The 15,385-nt window shown below is 40.3% G+C and overlaps 1 protein-coding gene across 1 annotated transcript in view; it reads left to right on the top strand.

The window, feature by feature from the left end:
* The window catches only part of LOC145415710 (calcium-dependent secretion activator-like), a 495,031-nt gene that overhangs the window by 27,841 nt on the left and 451,805 nt on the right, over positions 1-15,385 (top strand). The window contains exon 3 of the mRNA XM_080284934.1: positions 3,156-3,268. Coding sequence (XP_080141060.1) covers positions 3,156-3,268 — 113 coding nt within the window. The remainder of the gene's footprint in view (positions 1-3,155; positions 3,269-15,385) is intronic.

Here is a 15,385-nt window from a genome sequence, read left to right as displayed (position 1 = left end):
TCTGCCCTCTGTACAGTGCTGGTAAGTCTTGAGTTTTCATAACAAATATACAGTATTGCTCTTACATATTTCTATTTTAAGTTTTCGTTTTGCATTTTAGGAAGGGATAGGTATTGGTGAATCAGTATTCAAAAATTCAGGATGTGTCGCCCATAAGGCCATTTTAACATGGGATCCTATGCATTGCAAAGTGCAAATTTATAAAGTGCAACAGGCTGTGTCACCCATATTCATGCACTTTAAGTGAGATGACTGTATGTACATATACAGTATGTATATCTATATATATATATATATATATATATATATATATATATATATATATATATATATATATATATATATATATATATATATATATATATATATATATATATATATATATATATATACTGTAAAAATATAATATATATACAGTAATCTCCTTACTATCCGGACGCCCACTTTCCGGACACCCCACTTACCGGACATTATGGCCTGGACCTTCGGAACCCAAAAATGGCCAAAAAAAGAAGAAATCCCCCCAAAATCCGAATTTTTTTCCTACTCGTAATTTGAAATTGCCATGTGGCGCCGAACAGCTGTTTACACCACGGCCCCTTCACCCCTTCCTTCCTCCCTCCTCCCCTGTCAGGGTTGCCATTTGGTATTTTTCATTACCAAATATGGGCCAATTTGGTAATGAAATTTTCATTTGGTAATGAATCAGAATATTGCATTACCAAACAGATTTTTCACATGTATGAGGATACACATGATGGAGATGGTGGATTGTTTGCTCTCTCTGATTAATCTGCTAACCTACATAGCGTGAAAATAATCAAAATGCTGTTAATTATAAGGAAAGTGATTACATGTATTTCCACTTGTATATATAATTAGTGAAGAATAAATGCTAGCTTTACGAATTTGGTAATGAAAAGTTAAATTTGGTAATGAAAATTGAGGAGTTTGGTAATGTGGCCGAGTTGCAATCTGGCAACTCTGTTTCCCCCTCACCAACAGTTACTGCCTAACTTCGATCGCGAGTAGATGTATATTGCAATGGATGCCACAGGTGCTCATTTTTTGTGAATAAACTGCAATACCTTGCCACTAGACCACACGGGAATTTGCAGTGTTGTGCAGTGTTAAGAAATTAGAATTTAGAGTGCAAAGGATTAACTGTGGAATGCAAATTGGCAGATGAAACTGGCATGGTGCAATTAACTGAATGTGCAGTGTTAAACAATTATAACTCACAGTGCAAAGAATTACTGTAAGTGCAGCACAACACTGGATTACTATACGTGCTTCAAGAGTATTTTCACCACTGCCAAAGCCTTAGGAAAGATGGCCACAGACATGCTGTAAGTACCCTGGCTGAGGTACAGTCACTTCAGATTCCTCATTCTCTGGTTCCTTTTCATTTATTTCATGCTTTATGTCCATTATTGGTGTGAATAAGGTCTTAAATAGGTTTAAATAGGTGCTATGCATGTCCAATAAGGAGTTATTTAGGTGGCTTTCAGTGTTAGGCTGGCTTAGGGTCCTTAAGTACAAGTCCAGGAGGCTGGGGCCCACTATCTGGACGGGGCCCACTATCTGGACGGGACCACTTTCCAGAAATGCTTTTGGCTCTATTACGTCAGATAGTAAAGGGATTACTGTATAAATATATATACTGTATATATATATATATATATATATATATATATATATATATATATATATATAAATATATATACTGTATATATATATATATATATATATATATATATATATATATATATATATATATATATGTATATATAAATATATATACTGTATATATATATATATATATATATATATATATATATATATATATATATACTGTATATATATATATATATATATATATATATATATATATATATATATATATATATATATATATATATATATATATATATATATACTTGGTATTCTTAAATTTGTTAGACAGTTTTTAATAATAGGTTGGGTGCATGAATATAAACATTTTTTCTTCTCTTTCTATGCAGGCATGTTCGACAGTGATGAATTATGGAGTTACAGGGAATTAATCATCAAAGAGAGAAACAGTTTATTGATGACATGTAGTGCCATAAAGGTTGAATGTACAGTGAACATGTTGCTTACTAATAACAGTAATGTTACAGCAAATGTTCAAAGTTTCAACCACCTCCCTCAGTGCACGGTTTGGGAATCATGCGTTTAACAAGTCACGGACATGAAACATCAAAGACAGAATTAGTTTATTGGAAACAAGTAGTGCCATTGAAGTCAAATGAACAGTTAACATGTTGCTTACTAATAACATTAATTTTACAACAAATGTTCAAAGTTTCAACTGCCACCCTCAGTGCATGGTTTGGAAATCATGTGTTTAACAAATTCCGGACATTTCTTTTCACCGATAATTTCATGGAGAGTTAATGTGCTTGGATCGTCTTGTGATCATCTGGCAGTTTCCTACGCGAGATGGTACCGACAATATGCAGTGCTTAACGAATGCTGAAATGGCTGACATCCACCAAGCATATGGTGCTGCTAATGGCAACGCATGACATGCAGCAAGGATATACCACGAGTGCTTCCCGAATAGATGTGTACCTAACCATCAAACGTTTTCTTCTTTGCACCGGAGATTGTGTGAAGCAGGAGCATTTCCAGAGCATCACCCATCCCCTTGTACACATTTACAATCATACTCCTCAGCCAATAATCTGGGACAACGCACTCATATACTGTATAATAGTATTTGTCAAATCAGTAACTAAATCCACTCGTATATCTCCTGAGGCCCTCAACATTTTAGCTTTCAGCCCAGACACACCTACTGCCTTCCACAAGTGCATCCTGCCTGTTGCCTTGCTAACAGTAGTAGCATCAGCCAGAGACCAAGGGCCCTTTTTTTTTTTTTTTTTTTTTTTTTTTTTTTTTAAGTAAAAAAACATTTATTTTATGAGTATTGTTCAGTATTTCTTTTGATAGATTATAGTGATATTTGATGGGCAAAGCATCCTTATTAGTATAGCGGAGTAAATTGTTATAAATCTTTGGCTAAGCTATGCACTATCATAGTGTTGTATACATTCATAGGCAGCTGTCTTATCCTTGGTGTGACTAAAGATATGATGTACTTCTCGCAGAGGACCTTAGTGGTGAGAATGCAGTATCAGCAGGTCGCAAGTTGGATGACTTAATACACCTTGCGGAACTGTGTGTTGACCTCCTACAACAAAATGAGGAGCATCATGCTGAGGTAGGTCATAAATTGGTGTATAGAATGTCAGAAATGGTCTTGTAACTAGTGATGCTTAGGCATTGGAATGGAAGCTGTTAGTTCTGGAGTCTGTTACTAGTGTTCACAGGACCTGGAACTTACTAGCCACAGTTGGCATTTGTCTCAACAGTACCTATTAGTAGGATTCATTAATAGGTAATTGTTCTGTAGTTATCTCTTTGAGTCCTAGCTTAAAAATGTCATTTATGGCTCAAAGTGGGTTGAAGGTTATCACTGGGAAAAGTCTGCCTTCTTGTTGCTGGATCATTTCAACTCTTACACATTTTTTTTAAATTTCAAATTACTACCTTTAGTACCTTCATGCAAACACTCCAGGTGCATACACCTCTCATATATATATATGTCTTGTTGCCACATATATCACAGGTGGGTAGTAGGTAGTAACACACACACACACACACACACACACACACACACACACACACACACCGCTCGCTGGTGCTGTGGTAACGTTCCCGCTTGCCATACTGGTAGACGGGAGTTCACGCCTCGCTCAGGTTGCAAAAAAAGTTTCACTGACGAAGTGGATGGTTACTGTCCCCCTTGAGCAAGGGGACAGTTGTGTGCGTGTGAGGGTCACAGCCTTGCCTTAAGATCGGACTATATGAGCTCTCAGCTCCCTCCCAGGAGGGTAAGAGCCAACGATCACCACCATCAAGTGATCCTGACCGACCCGGTGAGTTACACACACACACGCATATATATATATATATATATATTTGTAGATAGATAGAGATAGATATAGATAGATAGGTAAAATGGGACAGATAGCTTTTAGACTAATTCATCATTTAACATGGATCATTATCAAAGTGAATGACTTTTTACTGTACTACAGAAGTGGGAAATGGGTCATATGGTTTGTCAAAGAAAGATCCTGATTTTATTGGGATGATAATGTGTTTGTGCAGGATCTTGAGAGTTCATGAACAATAATGAGAATATGAACACCTGGTATATTTGAAATGTAGAGGACATATGTTTGATATTGAGAAAAGTAAGGCTTGGTGGGTCACAGATATATTAAAATGAATAGTACCCTGAAGCAGGTCTTTGATAAAGTGAAGGAAAATTAATAGCTTGGTGGTAGGAGCATTCTCGAGTATCCATCCATCCATCATCCAATCCTGTGTTGCCCCATGAGGAAAGTGGGAACCCTGGGCTAGGCAAGTTAAATGTAATTTGAAAGTCAGGTAGTTGATATTGGAAGAGGAGGATGTGTGTCAGGAGTGATCACCTACTGTTGAGGACTTCTTGAAAAGAAACATATTGTTAATGGTATACGTTTTTTAAAAAAAATACAATTAACATGTTTGTTTTATAACAAACAGGTTTTATAATATGGTATCTGTTTTTGCAATTTACTACAAATGAGCAACAGGAAAATTTCAGCCAAGACATAAAGGGTGTGGAACACAGTACTGTAGATCCATCATATGTAAGATCTTAAAAGGTAAATTTTGTTAGGTTAGAGTTCTTTCTCTATTGGTAGGGCAGTCATCAAACTTTAATGGCAGGTTGTATCTGATATTGTAGGATAGATTAGATTGGTTCTGATTAATTTTAAACTGAAAAGAATGTGTTCATAGTAGTGATCCCTTGGTTATAGCACACGTTGTTATAGTGATTTTCGTTATCACTGTGAGATGAAAATCTACATTCCTGACGTTCTAGTGCATTTTTTAGTTAAAAAACAAAATTATCGTGCGCCTGAGCTGGTTTCTGTTGACAATTGTGATGCAATGTCTGTGGTTTCTGATGGCGTTGAGGGATTCAAAGATGAGGCTTAACTCGAAGAGTTAATCCTGGTTGGTGGAGACCGCTAACTCTCCTTCCCCTACCCTGGGATCCACTTACCACAAAACCATCTCAAGTTTCTCTGTGATATATGTTTCTTCCTTATTGTGCCTTTTTCATCGCTTTCTGTTAACTTGACCATGCCTGTATATGTATTTAGCGGGTTTAAATTGTCATAAAATTGAAAATTTGGGCTTGCATTTGGGGTGCCTGGTACCAATTAGGATAAATCCCATAGATTCTGTGTGTTCATTATCATGCAGTTCCATTATCACATGCCATGTTAGGTACCAGTTATGCATGATAACCAAGGGATCACTGTATCTGATGTCATGTGAGGCCTGAGATATGTAAGTACTGTACATAATATATTGTGAGTTGTAGTGCAGAAACAGACTTAGTAATTTTCTCTTTTTAGGCAGTGTGAAGTTGGTTGAATGTGTCATCTAGCTAGAGCTAAATCTGTTTAAAGTATGTTATAGCACCTCTCACCCCACCTGTTTTCTGGTATGGTATTACATTTATATGGAAGTTCTGGTGGTAGCCATTTACTGAAAAAAAAGAAATGTCTAATCATCAACTAAGTGGTACATGAAAACCATAAATTAAGAATGGTGGTAGTATTAGGTATGACAAACAGTTATTAGAGGGAAAAGCTACTAAAACCTAAGCAGATGTGCTTTATGTAGGATAGAAATAGCAGTTTTCTGTCATCTAATTTGTAGTCAAGATGAGATCAGTAATTATGATGGAACAGTCAATCTATCTATCTATAGCCCGACACCCTAATCCCGCAAAGGATGGCCACAGATGAAACGCCTCCAGGTCTCTGTGTCACTCACCATTTGGCTGCCCTCCCACCAACTCACTCTCCACTCCCTCATATACCTCTCATCTTCATCGCTCCACCTCATCCTCGGTCTCTCCCTCCCTCTCCCACCCTCCACTTCAACTACATACACCCTCTTAGTCAGTCTCCAACAAGGAAAAAAAAAAAAATAATAATAAATAAATAAATAAATAATATACTCCATCCATCCATCCATCATCATCCAATCCTACGTTGCCCCATGAGAAGCGTAGGAGCCCAGGGCGAGGCAAGTTGGTCCTGACATTTAAGATGAGAGTGACCAGCCTCACTCATCTCTGAGTGGCATTACATGAGCAATAGCTCCAACCATCCCTTGCATATAAACCTTCACTGGCTCAATCCGATTGGAGCCCCGCAGTTACCCACTAAACCACCAGGTGCCATAATTTGGTTGTGTGGTTACCACCCAGCATAGTAAATGGTTTCCTGGTGTACAGAAAACCATTCAGCTTGTCACCCAGTGTAGTCACCCACAGGCAGAAGGAACAGGAAAGAATGAAGGAAAGAAAAACAAAAGAGGGAGTGTAAAGTCACCCGTAGGCAGAAGGACGAGGAAAGAATGAAGTAAAGAAAGACAGAAGAGGAAGGAAGGAAATGAGGGAGGAGAGGAAAGAGCAGACACCCGAGAGCATCTCTACATCGAGTGAGTGGATGGCAAGCGCCCTCACCGACAAAAAAATAAATAAATCTACTCAGAATCTCAAAAAGAAAGAACTGGCACCGTTCTTCACCATTAAAGTACAGGCCAGCATCTAACATTTGTTATTGAAGTCTTCAGGATAGAACATGGTCTGGATGGGTGAGACCATATGGAAATAAGAGGTCTGGAAGAGGAAATAGAGTACCTTCAAAACAAGAGTGAAGCAAAATTGAAGGGAAGAGTAAAGCAGTAGCTTATGTCCATCCAGGACACAAGAGCAACTCCATAAACTCAAATATTAAGAGGAAGCTGCCAAACTGAGACACGGTGCTTAGGAACAAGCACCTGCAGAGAGCAGAGGCATATTTGAGCAGGGGTGGGGGATCATGGGAATGAAATTCCCCTTTGAAATTTTCAGACATTCCTAATGCAGGTATAAACTCCTCCTTGTTAAGACCCTCAGTCAAATTCATTACCAGTAAAATCTCTAGATCCATTTGCTTCCATGAATATCAGCTAGCATAGAGATAATGAATATGAACAACACAGTGTAGGGGTCCTGCTTTGATTTAAACCTGCATTCCCTTTCTCCCACCCTCCAAGGACCAGACAGTCATCCAGTGCCATTCCCTACAAAATATAATTCCTGTATAGTCTTGGAAGAGAAAGCAACAGATTCAAAGGAGAGATCAAATCAAGCCAAGGATTGGGCATTATCTGGACTTGGAAAATCAGAAGATAACATTGGAACTGCGATGAAAACCTCACACTGGACAGTAGACCAAGACTTGCTTACAGAAACAGGGCAGAATACTTGTAAATAGAGGATGAAAAGAAAATGAAAGCAGCTGCCTAAAAGTCATCTCCCAGACTCAAAAATCAAAGAATGTGTTAATTGCGAGTGGATGTGTAAGGAAAAGCACCCCGCATCCAGACACTCAAACTACAGGACAGTAATCCCTCAGTTATCCAAACACTTCATATCCAGTCATGCATAGTGTACGGACATTAGGCCTTGGCCTTATTAGGTCCATTTCTGGATTTATTTGTCCATACCCGGCCGTAAGATTTCCGGCATCAGCAGCCGGCAGGCCTACAAAGTCAAAAATGTCTGTTGGGTGGCTCACCACCCTCTCTGTCCACGTGTGTGTAATAGACCATAACTGACAAGCAGAGCAAACAAGGCTGTCCGGCTCCCTACCAAATGATCAAAGTTCCCCAGCCTCCTTGATCACCATTAACATACTGGCAAGTGGAAGGAAAACAGATCATAACCCACAAGCTGAGCGAGAATGGCTGTCTGGTTCCCGACCGAATGGTCAGAGTCCCACATCCCCCCTATCGCCTGTAACATACTGGCAGTATGCAAGGATCATAGCCCACAACCTGAGCGAGAATGGCTGTCCGGCTCCCAACCAAATGGTCAAAGTCCCCCGGGCCCCCTGATCACCAGTAACATACTGGCAGCACACAAGGATAGAGATCGTACCCCACAAACTGAGCAAGAATGGCTGTCAGGCTCCCAACCAAATGGTCAAAGTCCCCCAACCGCTTGGATTAGTCGGAAACTCACGACCTCGCATGGCCATCTGCCTCATTACCAAAATGGTCAAAGCCACATCTCCATCTGGATTACTTGGCCACTGCTTAGGCACATGATGTATGGGGACCCAGTGTTTCCACCACGTTGCGACATTTGCCTGGGTGAGCGAAAAGGACCTATGCTCTTGTAGGTCAGTGTGCTGCTTTTTACTTGCATGCCCATAGCCAAGTGTGGATAGAGACATCGCAACACCATGCACTCCCCAGCGATACCGCCCCTCAGTTCCTGTCTTTGTCCCTCCGTGTGTGGACATGCTTACCCGAGGTAAAACAATGGCAGCTTTCATTGTTGCGTTTGTGGTGGTACCATACCTTCCGCAGGCCTTAATTTTCCTCTGTGGTGTTTTCGTGTGTTTGATGATGGCCCCACCACCACCCGAAAAACACAAGAGGAGGGTTTTGACTCTGGAGACGAAGCATGAGATATTGGGCAAGGTTGGTGCAGGCTGGCCAACCTCACACATTCTGCGTGAATATGACTTGGCCCATTCAACATTGTTTGATATCAAGAAATCATGGGACTCAGCCCTGCCATGCCAGCATCAAACAGTTGATTTTGGTTTGGTTCCACCACCAACAGGGTGCCAGCGTGCTTGTATGTGGAACTGAGTTGAAGGCTGCGGCCAAGAAGTTTGCACGCCTGCACAACGTGCATGACTTCACAGCACCCAAGGGTTGGCTCTTCCTGTTCAAACTTCAGCATGGACTTACTGGCCGTAAGGCACATAACAAGACTTTGGACATGGCTGCGGAGGATGTTCAGCCGTTTTGCCAGAAAGTTCATCGCCTGATTGAGAAGGAGGGTCTTGTTTTCAGTCAAGTGTAGTGCTGACAAAACTGGCCTGTTCTACCACTCCTTGCCCACCAACACCTTGACAAAAGAGACAGAGAAGACAATGCCTGGTTGGAAGTTGTCCAAACAGCGTGTCCTGTTGGGCTGTGCCAATGCTAATGCGATGCATCACCTCAAGCCCATTATTGTTGGATGTGCAAACCAGCCAAGTTGTCTCCTTGGGTTGATAGATAGCCTGCCTGTTGTGTGGTACCATTCTATGAAGACCTGGTTTACCTCAAAGATCTTCAGAAATTGGTTCCACAGATACTTTGTCAAGGAGGTTATCCATTATCAAATTGAGGAACTTGATATCCCCTGCGACCAGGTGAAGGCTCTCCTGATCCTTGACAATGCCCCTGTGCATCCGTCAGAGAAGGATTTGGTTGCTGATAATGGCCGTATTAGGTGCATGTTTCTGCCACCCACCACGACTGCACTCATTCAACCAATGGACCAAGGTTTTATCGTGGCAGCCAAGAGACTACTGTTGGAAGTTCCTTGATGATGTGGTGATGATTCTTGAAGACAAGGAAGGGGTCGACACACATGGGAAGCAGACCTTGGAGAATCTGCAGTGTTCAGTGTCAAGTCTGTGGTGTTCAGCAGGGCCAGTGCTTGAAAGGAAGCCTCCATCAAAACCTTGGAAAGTGGTTGGTCTGGTCTCCTTCAGGGATGCAAAGCTGTGCATGACATTGAAGGATTTGACATGGACAATTTGCTATGAAACGCAGGCAAGGATGTGGACGTCAACGACGTGAGGGATTGGTTGGACGACAGCGGCAGTGATCCAGGTTATCAGACATTGTCTGATGAGATTGCCACTGCTGTCTTTGTGGGGCCAATAGAGGAAAGCGATAAGGATGAGGATGAGGACCCTGATTCTGACCACCCTGCCACTCCATCACTCCCTCGTCTTGGTGCGCTACTGGCCAGCATGGAGCAATTGCTCGAATATGCCGAGTGCCCTCATTCCGACAGGGAGCTGGTGCCATTCAAGCTGGCAATGGAACTGCGGGCAGTCAGGGACATTGTCATCCTCCAATAAAATCATTGCACCTATCATCAAATGAAGATCGACTCCTTCTTTGAGCCCGCCATGCCAGTGAGTGCCAGCCCCTTCTCCTCACCACTACCACCACCACCACCACCACCACCACCCTCTAATCCCTAGTCATCACCCTCTGATCCACAACCCAGCACATTGACAGCCGCTGAGTTGCCATTAGACATGAGCGTGCTACTTTCTTCAGAGAATACTGAGGTGGTTAGGGCTCCATCACCTCACCGCACATCCCCACTCATCGGTCGGCTTCATGAGGAGGAGGAGGAAGAGTTCTTTGATTTTTTGCTAAGTGGTAGTGTTTGGCACTAGACCACATGAGATATCTGTAGACTTGCTGCATCCTGGCAGGTTATGACGCGTCTCTGCTGTTCACTGAGTGGTAAGTACAGGTATACCCCGGTTTAACAATGCAGTTGTTTAAGTAAAAACCCATCGCTAGGCGGAGTATCATATATCAGGGTAGATTTAATGTGTAAAGTGTAGGGATACATTTTTGAGTCTTAGGTTTCCCCCCCAACGTAGTCCTAAACCCACTCAAATGAGTATAAAAACTTAAACGAGGTCAAAGCAAAATTTGACTTACTGAGAAAGAGAGACGTGACCTCACAAGCGTAGCTCATTTCCTATATATCACAACTAGGTAAATACACACACACACACACACACACATACACACACACACACACACACACACACACACACACACACACACACACACACACACACACACACACACACACACACACACACACATCAAAAATTATTTGAAGGTGATATATACTAATGTTGATGGTTTCATATCGACAAGGATTGAAACTAACGATTTCTTGAGAGAACATGAACCTGATGTCATGTGCTTTTTAGAGACCAAATTAAGAGAAGATATTGATGTTCATTTGGGAGATGGTAAATACAAACTGTGGAGAAAAGACAGAAAAAAAAAAAGAGAGGAGGAGTGATGATAGCAGTGAAGAACAACATAAATGTAGATACTGTGGAAATGGGAGAAGGCAGGGCTGAAGTGATATATATGAAATTAGAAACTGGAGAGAATGTTAAGAGAGATATGGTGGTAGTGTATGTTCCCCCAAAGACGAGAGCATGGAAGGATGACGAATACCATGAGATGTTGTCAGATATGGCTTTGCAAAAAATAATTGAGAAAAGCAATAATATAATTTTGGTGGGTGACTTTAACTGTAAAGAGGTGAACTGGGAGGAATGGTACTCGAGAGGCGGCGAGGATTCTTGGGGCACTATGTTATTAAATATAATAATGAATAAGCAAAGTTGGGTCTGGTTAGTACTTGGATGGGTGACCGCCTGGGAACACCAGATGCTGTTGGCATAACGTTCTCCCTACGTGTCAAGTGGGGTTGATGGAGGATTAGTGCCCCTCCCTGTAAAACAATTAACTCTAAGCCCTTGGCCACCCCATTTGGGGTACATGGCGTCTGGCAATGAATGAATGAATAATGTGATGACGCAGTGGGTCAAAGAAGAGACACGGTTTCGAGGTGAGGACACACCAGCAAGGTTAGATTTACTGTTCACCAAAGAACCCTATGTAATAGAATCATTGAAATATCTCTGTCCTTTAGGAAAAAGTGATCATGTGGTCATTGAGTTCCAGATGTTAATAGGGAACGTCGAGCCAAGAGACGAGCTTCATAGACAGGGAAGATACAACTTTGGGAAAGCAAATTTTACAGGATTGAGAAACTTTTTTGAAAATGCAGATTGGAGAAAATTCAGAGAAACAAGAGAGATACAGAGGAAGTGGGATATCTTTCTAGACCTCTATAATTTGGGAGTGGAAAAATTTGTACCAAGAGTAAGAGGGAAAGAAAACAGGAAAAAGGAGTGGTTTAATAGAAGGTGTATGATAGCAAAAAAAGAGAGATAAGGCATGGAACAATTGGAGAAAGAGAGGTAACAACAAAACAAAGGAAGAATATAAAAGAACAAGAAATGAATACATAAGAATACGTAGAGAAGAAGAAAGGAATTTTGAAAAAGGTATAATAGAGAAATGCAAGGATGAACCCAAACTGTTTTATAGATTTGTTAATGGCAAACTGAAACAAAAGGAAGGAATCACCAAACTGAAAGTAGAAGGAGAGGTCTTTAAGGATGCGGCAATGCAAGCAGAAAAAATGAACAAACGTTTCCAGTCGGTTTTCACTAAAGAAAAGGAGCTTGTGGAAGGGGAGGGAGTGATTAGAAATGTTCTGGTGATAAAAGATATAAAAGTGGATGTACAGGAAGTGTATAAATTACTGGAAACTCAAGATGTAAGGAAAGCCCCAGGACCTGATGGAATTTCTAATTGGGTACTGAAGGAATGCAGAGAACAGCTGGCGGATAAAATCCACAGTTTAATCGTATGCTCACTGGAAGAGGGGAAAGTGCCACAAGAATGGAAGAGAGCAAATGTGGTACCAATTTACAAGGGAGGAAACAGGGAAGAACCCCTGAATTATAGACCAGTGTCTCTAACTAGCATGGTCGCAAAATTGTGTGAGAGAATCCTGAAAGACAGATGGATAAAATATCTAGAAGAGATTAATATTTTGGTTGAATGTCAGTTTGGATTCAGAAGTGGAAGGTCATGTGTTTCTAACTTGTTGAGTTTTTACTCAAGAGCAATTGACGTGGTACAGGAGAGAGATGGTTGGATGGATTGTGTGTACTTAGACTTAGAGAAGGCGTTTGACAAGGTACCTCATAAGAGACTAATGTGGAAACTAGAATATATTGGATGACTGAAGGGGAAACTTCTGCAATGGATGAGAGACTTTTTTAGAGACAGATAAATGAGGACAGTAATAAAGGATAGGATGTCTGGGTGGAGGGAAGTAACAGGTGGAGTCCCTCAAGGCTCGGTGTTGGCACCAGTAATGTTCCTGATTTATGTAAATGAGATGGTAGATGGAGTGAACAGTTATGCAAGTCTGTTTGCTGATGATATAAAGATCTTAAGGAAGGTAGAGGTTGCGGAGGATTGTAAAATACTGCAGGAGGATTTGTATAGGATACACGATTGGAGCCGGATGTGGGAAATGAAATTTAATGTAAAGAAATGTAAAATATTGGAAATGGGTAAAAGTACCAGGAGGCCATCACTGAATTATTTGTTGGGTAATGAATTAATCACAAAAAGGAGAGAAGAGAAAGATTTGGGAGTGCTGGTCCAAGATAGTTCGTCACCAGAAAAGCACATTAACAAGATAGTTGGAGAGATTTATGAACTCTTGACTAACATAAGAGTAGCATTTCATTATATGGATGAGGAGATGATGAAAAAATTGATAGTGGCCATGATCCGCCCGAGGTTAGAATATGCAGCAGTAGTGTGGTCCCCACACAAAAAGAAAGATATAAACAAGATTGAGAGAATACAAAGAACAACAACCAAGATGGTCCCCAGTCTGACAGACCTGTCATTCAGAGAGAGGCTGGAAAAACTGGATTTGCCTTCCTTAGAGGAAAGGAGAAAGAGGGGAGACATGATTGCAGTGTTCAGGACCATGGTGGGAGTAGATAAAATTGACAAAGAAGATCTGTTTGTATGGGATAAGAGAGCAACAAGAGGACACGGAATGAAATTGAAAAAGTGAAGCTGCTTGAAGGATATCAAGAAATATAGCTTTCCTTACAGAAGTATAGACTTATGGAATAGCCTGAACAAAGAGATCGTCCAGTCTAAAAACTTAAATGAGTTTAAAGCTAAATTTGTCTTACTGAGAAACAGCGACGGAAACCCACAAGCATAGTACATTCCGTGTATATCACAATTAGGTATATTAGGTAAATACTTAGATATTTGGAATGACTTAGAGAAAGAGGTGGTGCATGAGAAAAACATTCATATGTGTAAAGGTAGACTTGATAAATGTGGATATGGAGACAGGACAACACGAGCATTGCTCAATTCCTGTATACAGTACTACAAATAGGTAAATACACACACACGTGTCTCTCAACAGCTCCCAGGCCCGGGCTGCATACCTTAAGTAGTTTCCAGGAATTATGTTTATCCTGTCTCCTATTTTTTTAAGTTTAAAATATTGTAAGGTAATATAGACTACCAAAAATGTAAAGATTTATTGGGAAGAATATACATGAATGTTTTGTAGTATTTTCGGTAACAGCTGTTTTTGCTACAGTAACCAACATCCAATATGGCCGAAAATGTAAACACTGAGGGACTCAAATTTCCAGGATTTGATAGAAATATTAATATCATGGATCTGGTTAAAACATTGATAATGAGGATTAGTGAACTTGAAAAGAAAGTGGAGAACTTAGTGTTAAAGGATGTGTCTGAGAATACGAAAATTACTATACAGAGTCTGATCCAGTCCAATGAGACGGCGAATGAAGAAATAAGAAATTTGAAGCGTGAAAATGTTGAATTGAGGAGGAAACTAGAAGAGAGTACTAATAAAACAGATAAGGTGAGTAGTGTATTAGAAGAACACAAGGCAAAGTGGGCACACGTACAAGAAGAACAGAAAGAATTGGTCTGCTTCATCCAGGAAGAAAGGGAAATGAACAAGAAAAAGATGGAAGAAAATGTAGTGAAAATACTGAAGAAAAAAGAGAAAATAGTGAGAGAAACTGTAGAAAGGAACAGATGCGTGGTAATATTTGGAAACAGGGAGGAGGAAGAAAAGGTTAGATTCTTGAGACTCGAGAGAGAGACGAACCTGGTGAGAGGTATATTAAGCAAAATTGACCCCGAAGGAGACAAGTGGGTAAAAGAAATTGAGGAAGTAAGGAGGATAGGGCCCTATAGGAAAGGGGAAACAAGACCAATGAGAGTCAAGCTGAGATCAGAAAGTTTAGTAAATGATATGCTCAAAATGACCTGGAAATTAAGCAAAGAGACTGGAATGGAAAGTATTATAATAAGAAAAGATTTGAATGAAGAAGAAGGAGAAGTTTTAAAATCACTGAAAGATCAAGTAAAGGAAAAAAATGATAAGAGGACAGAGGAAGAATGTACTACTTTTTTTTGGAGAGTATTGGATATGAAAGTAAGAAAGTGGTATATAAGGAAATAGAAGCGAAGGAAACTAAGGGGGATAGCTGTGAAAGATTAGAAATTGAGGAAGTGGTACTGACGGAGAGAAGGAGAGAAGAGAGTATAAAAAACATGAAAAATAATTTAAAGGTGATATACCCTAATATTGATGGTTTAATATCGGCCAGGCTTGAAATTAATGATTTCTTGAGAGAATATGAACCTGATGTCATGTGCT

This window comes from Coenobita brevimanus, chromosome 103 (genome assembly GCF_032717465.1).
Source record: "Coenobita brevimanus isolate Jiangsu-jjx chromosome 103, ASM3271746v2, whole genome shotgun sequence".
Taxonomy (NCBI): Eukaryota; Metazoa; Arthropoda; class Malacostraca; order Decapoda; family Coenobitidae; genus Coenobita; species Coenobita brevimanus.
Note: the sequence above shows the minus strand (reverse complement) of the source record. Positions and strands in the feature narration are given on the sequence as shown.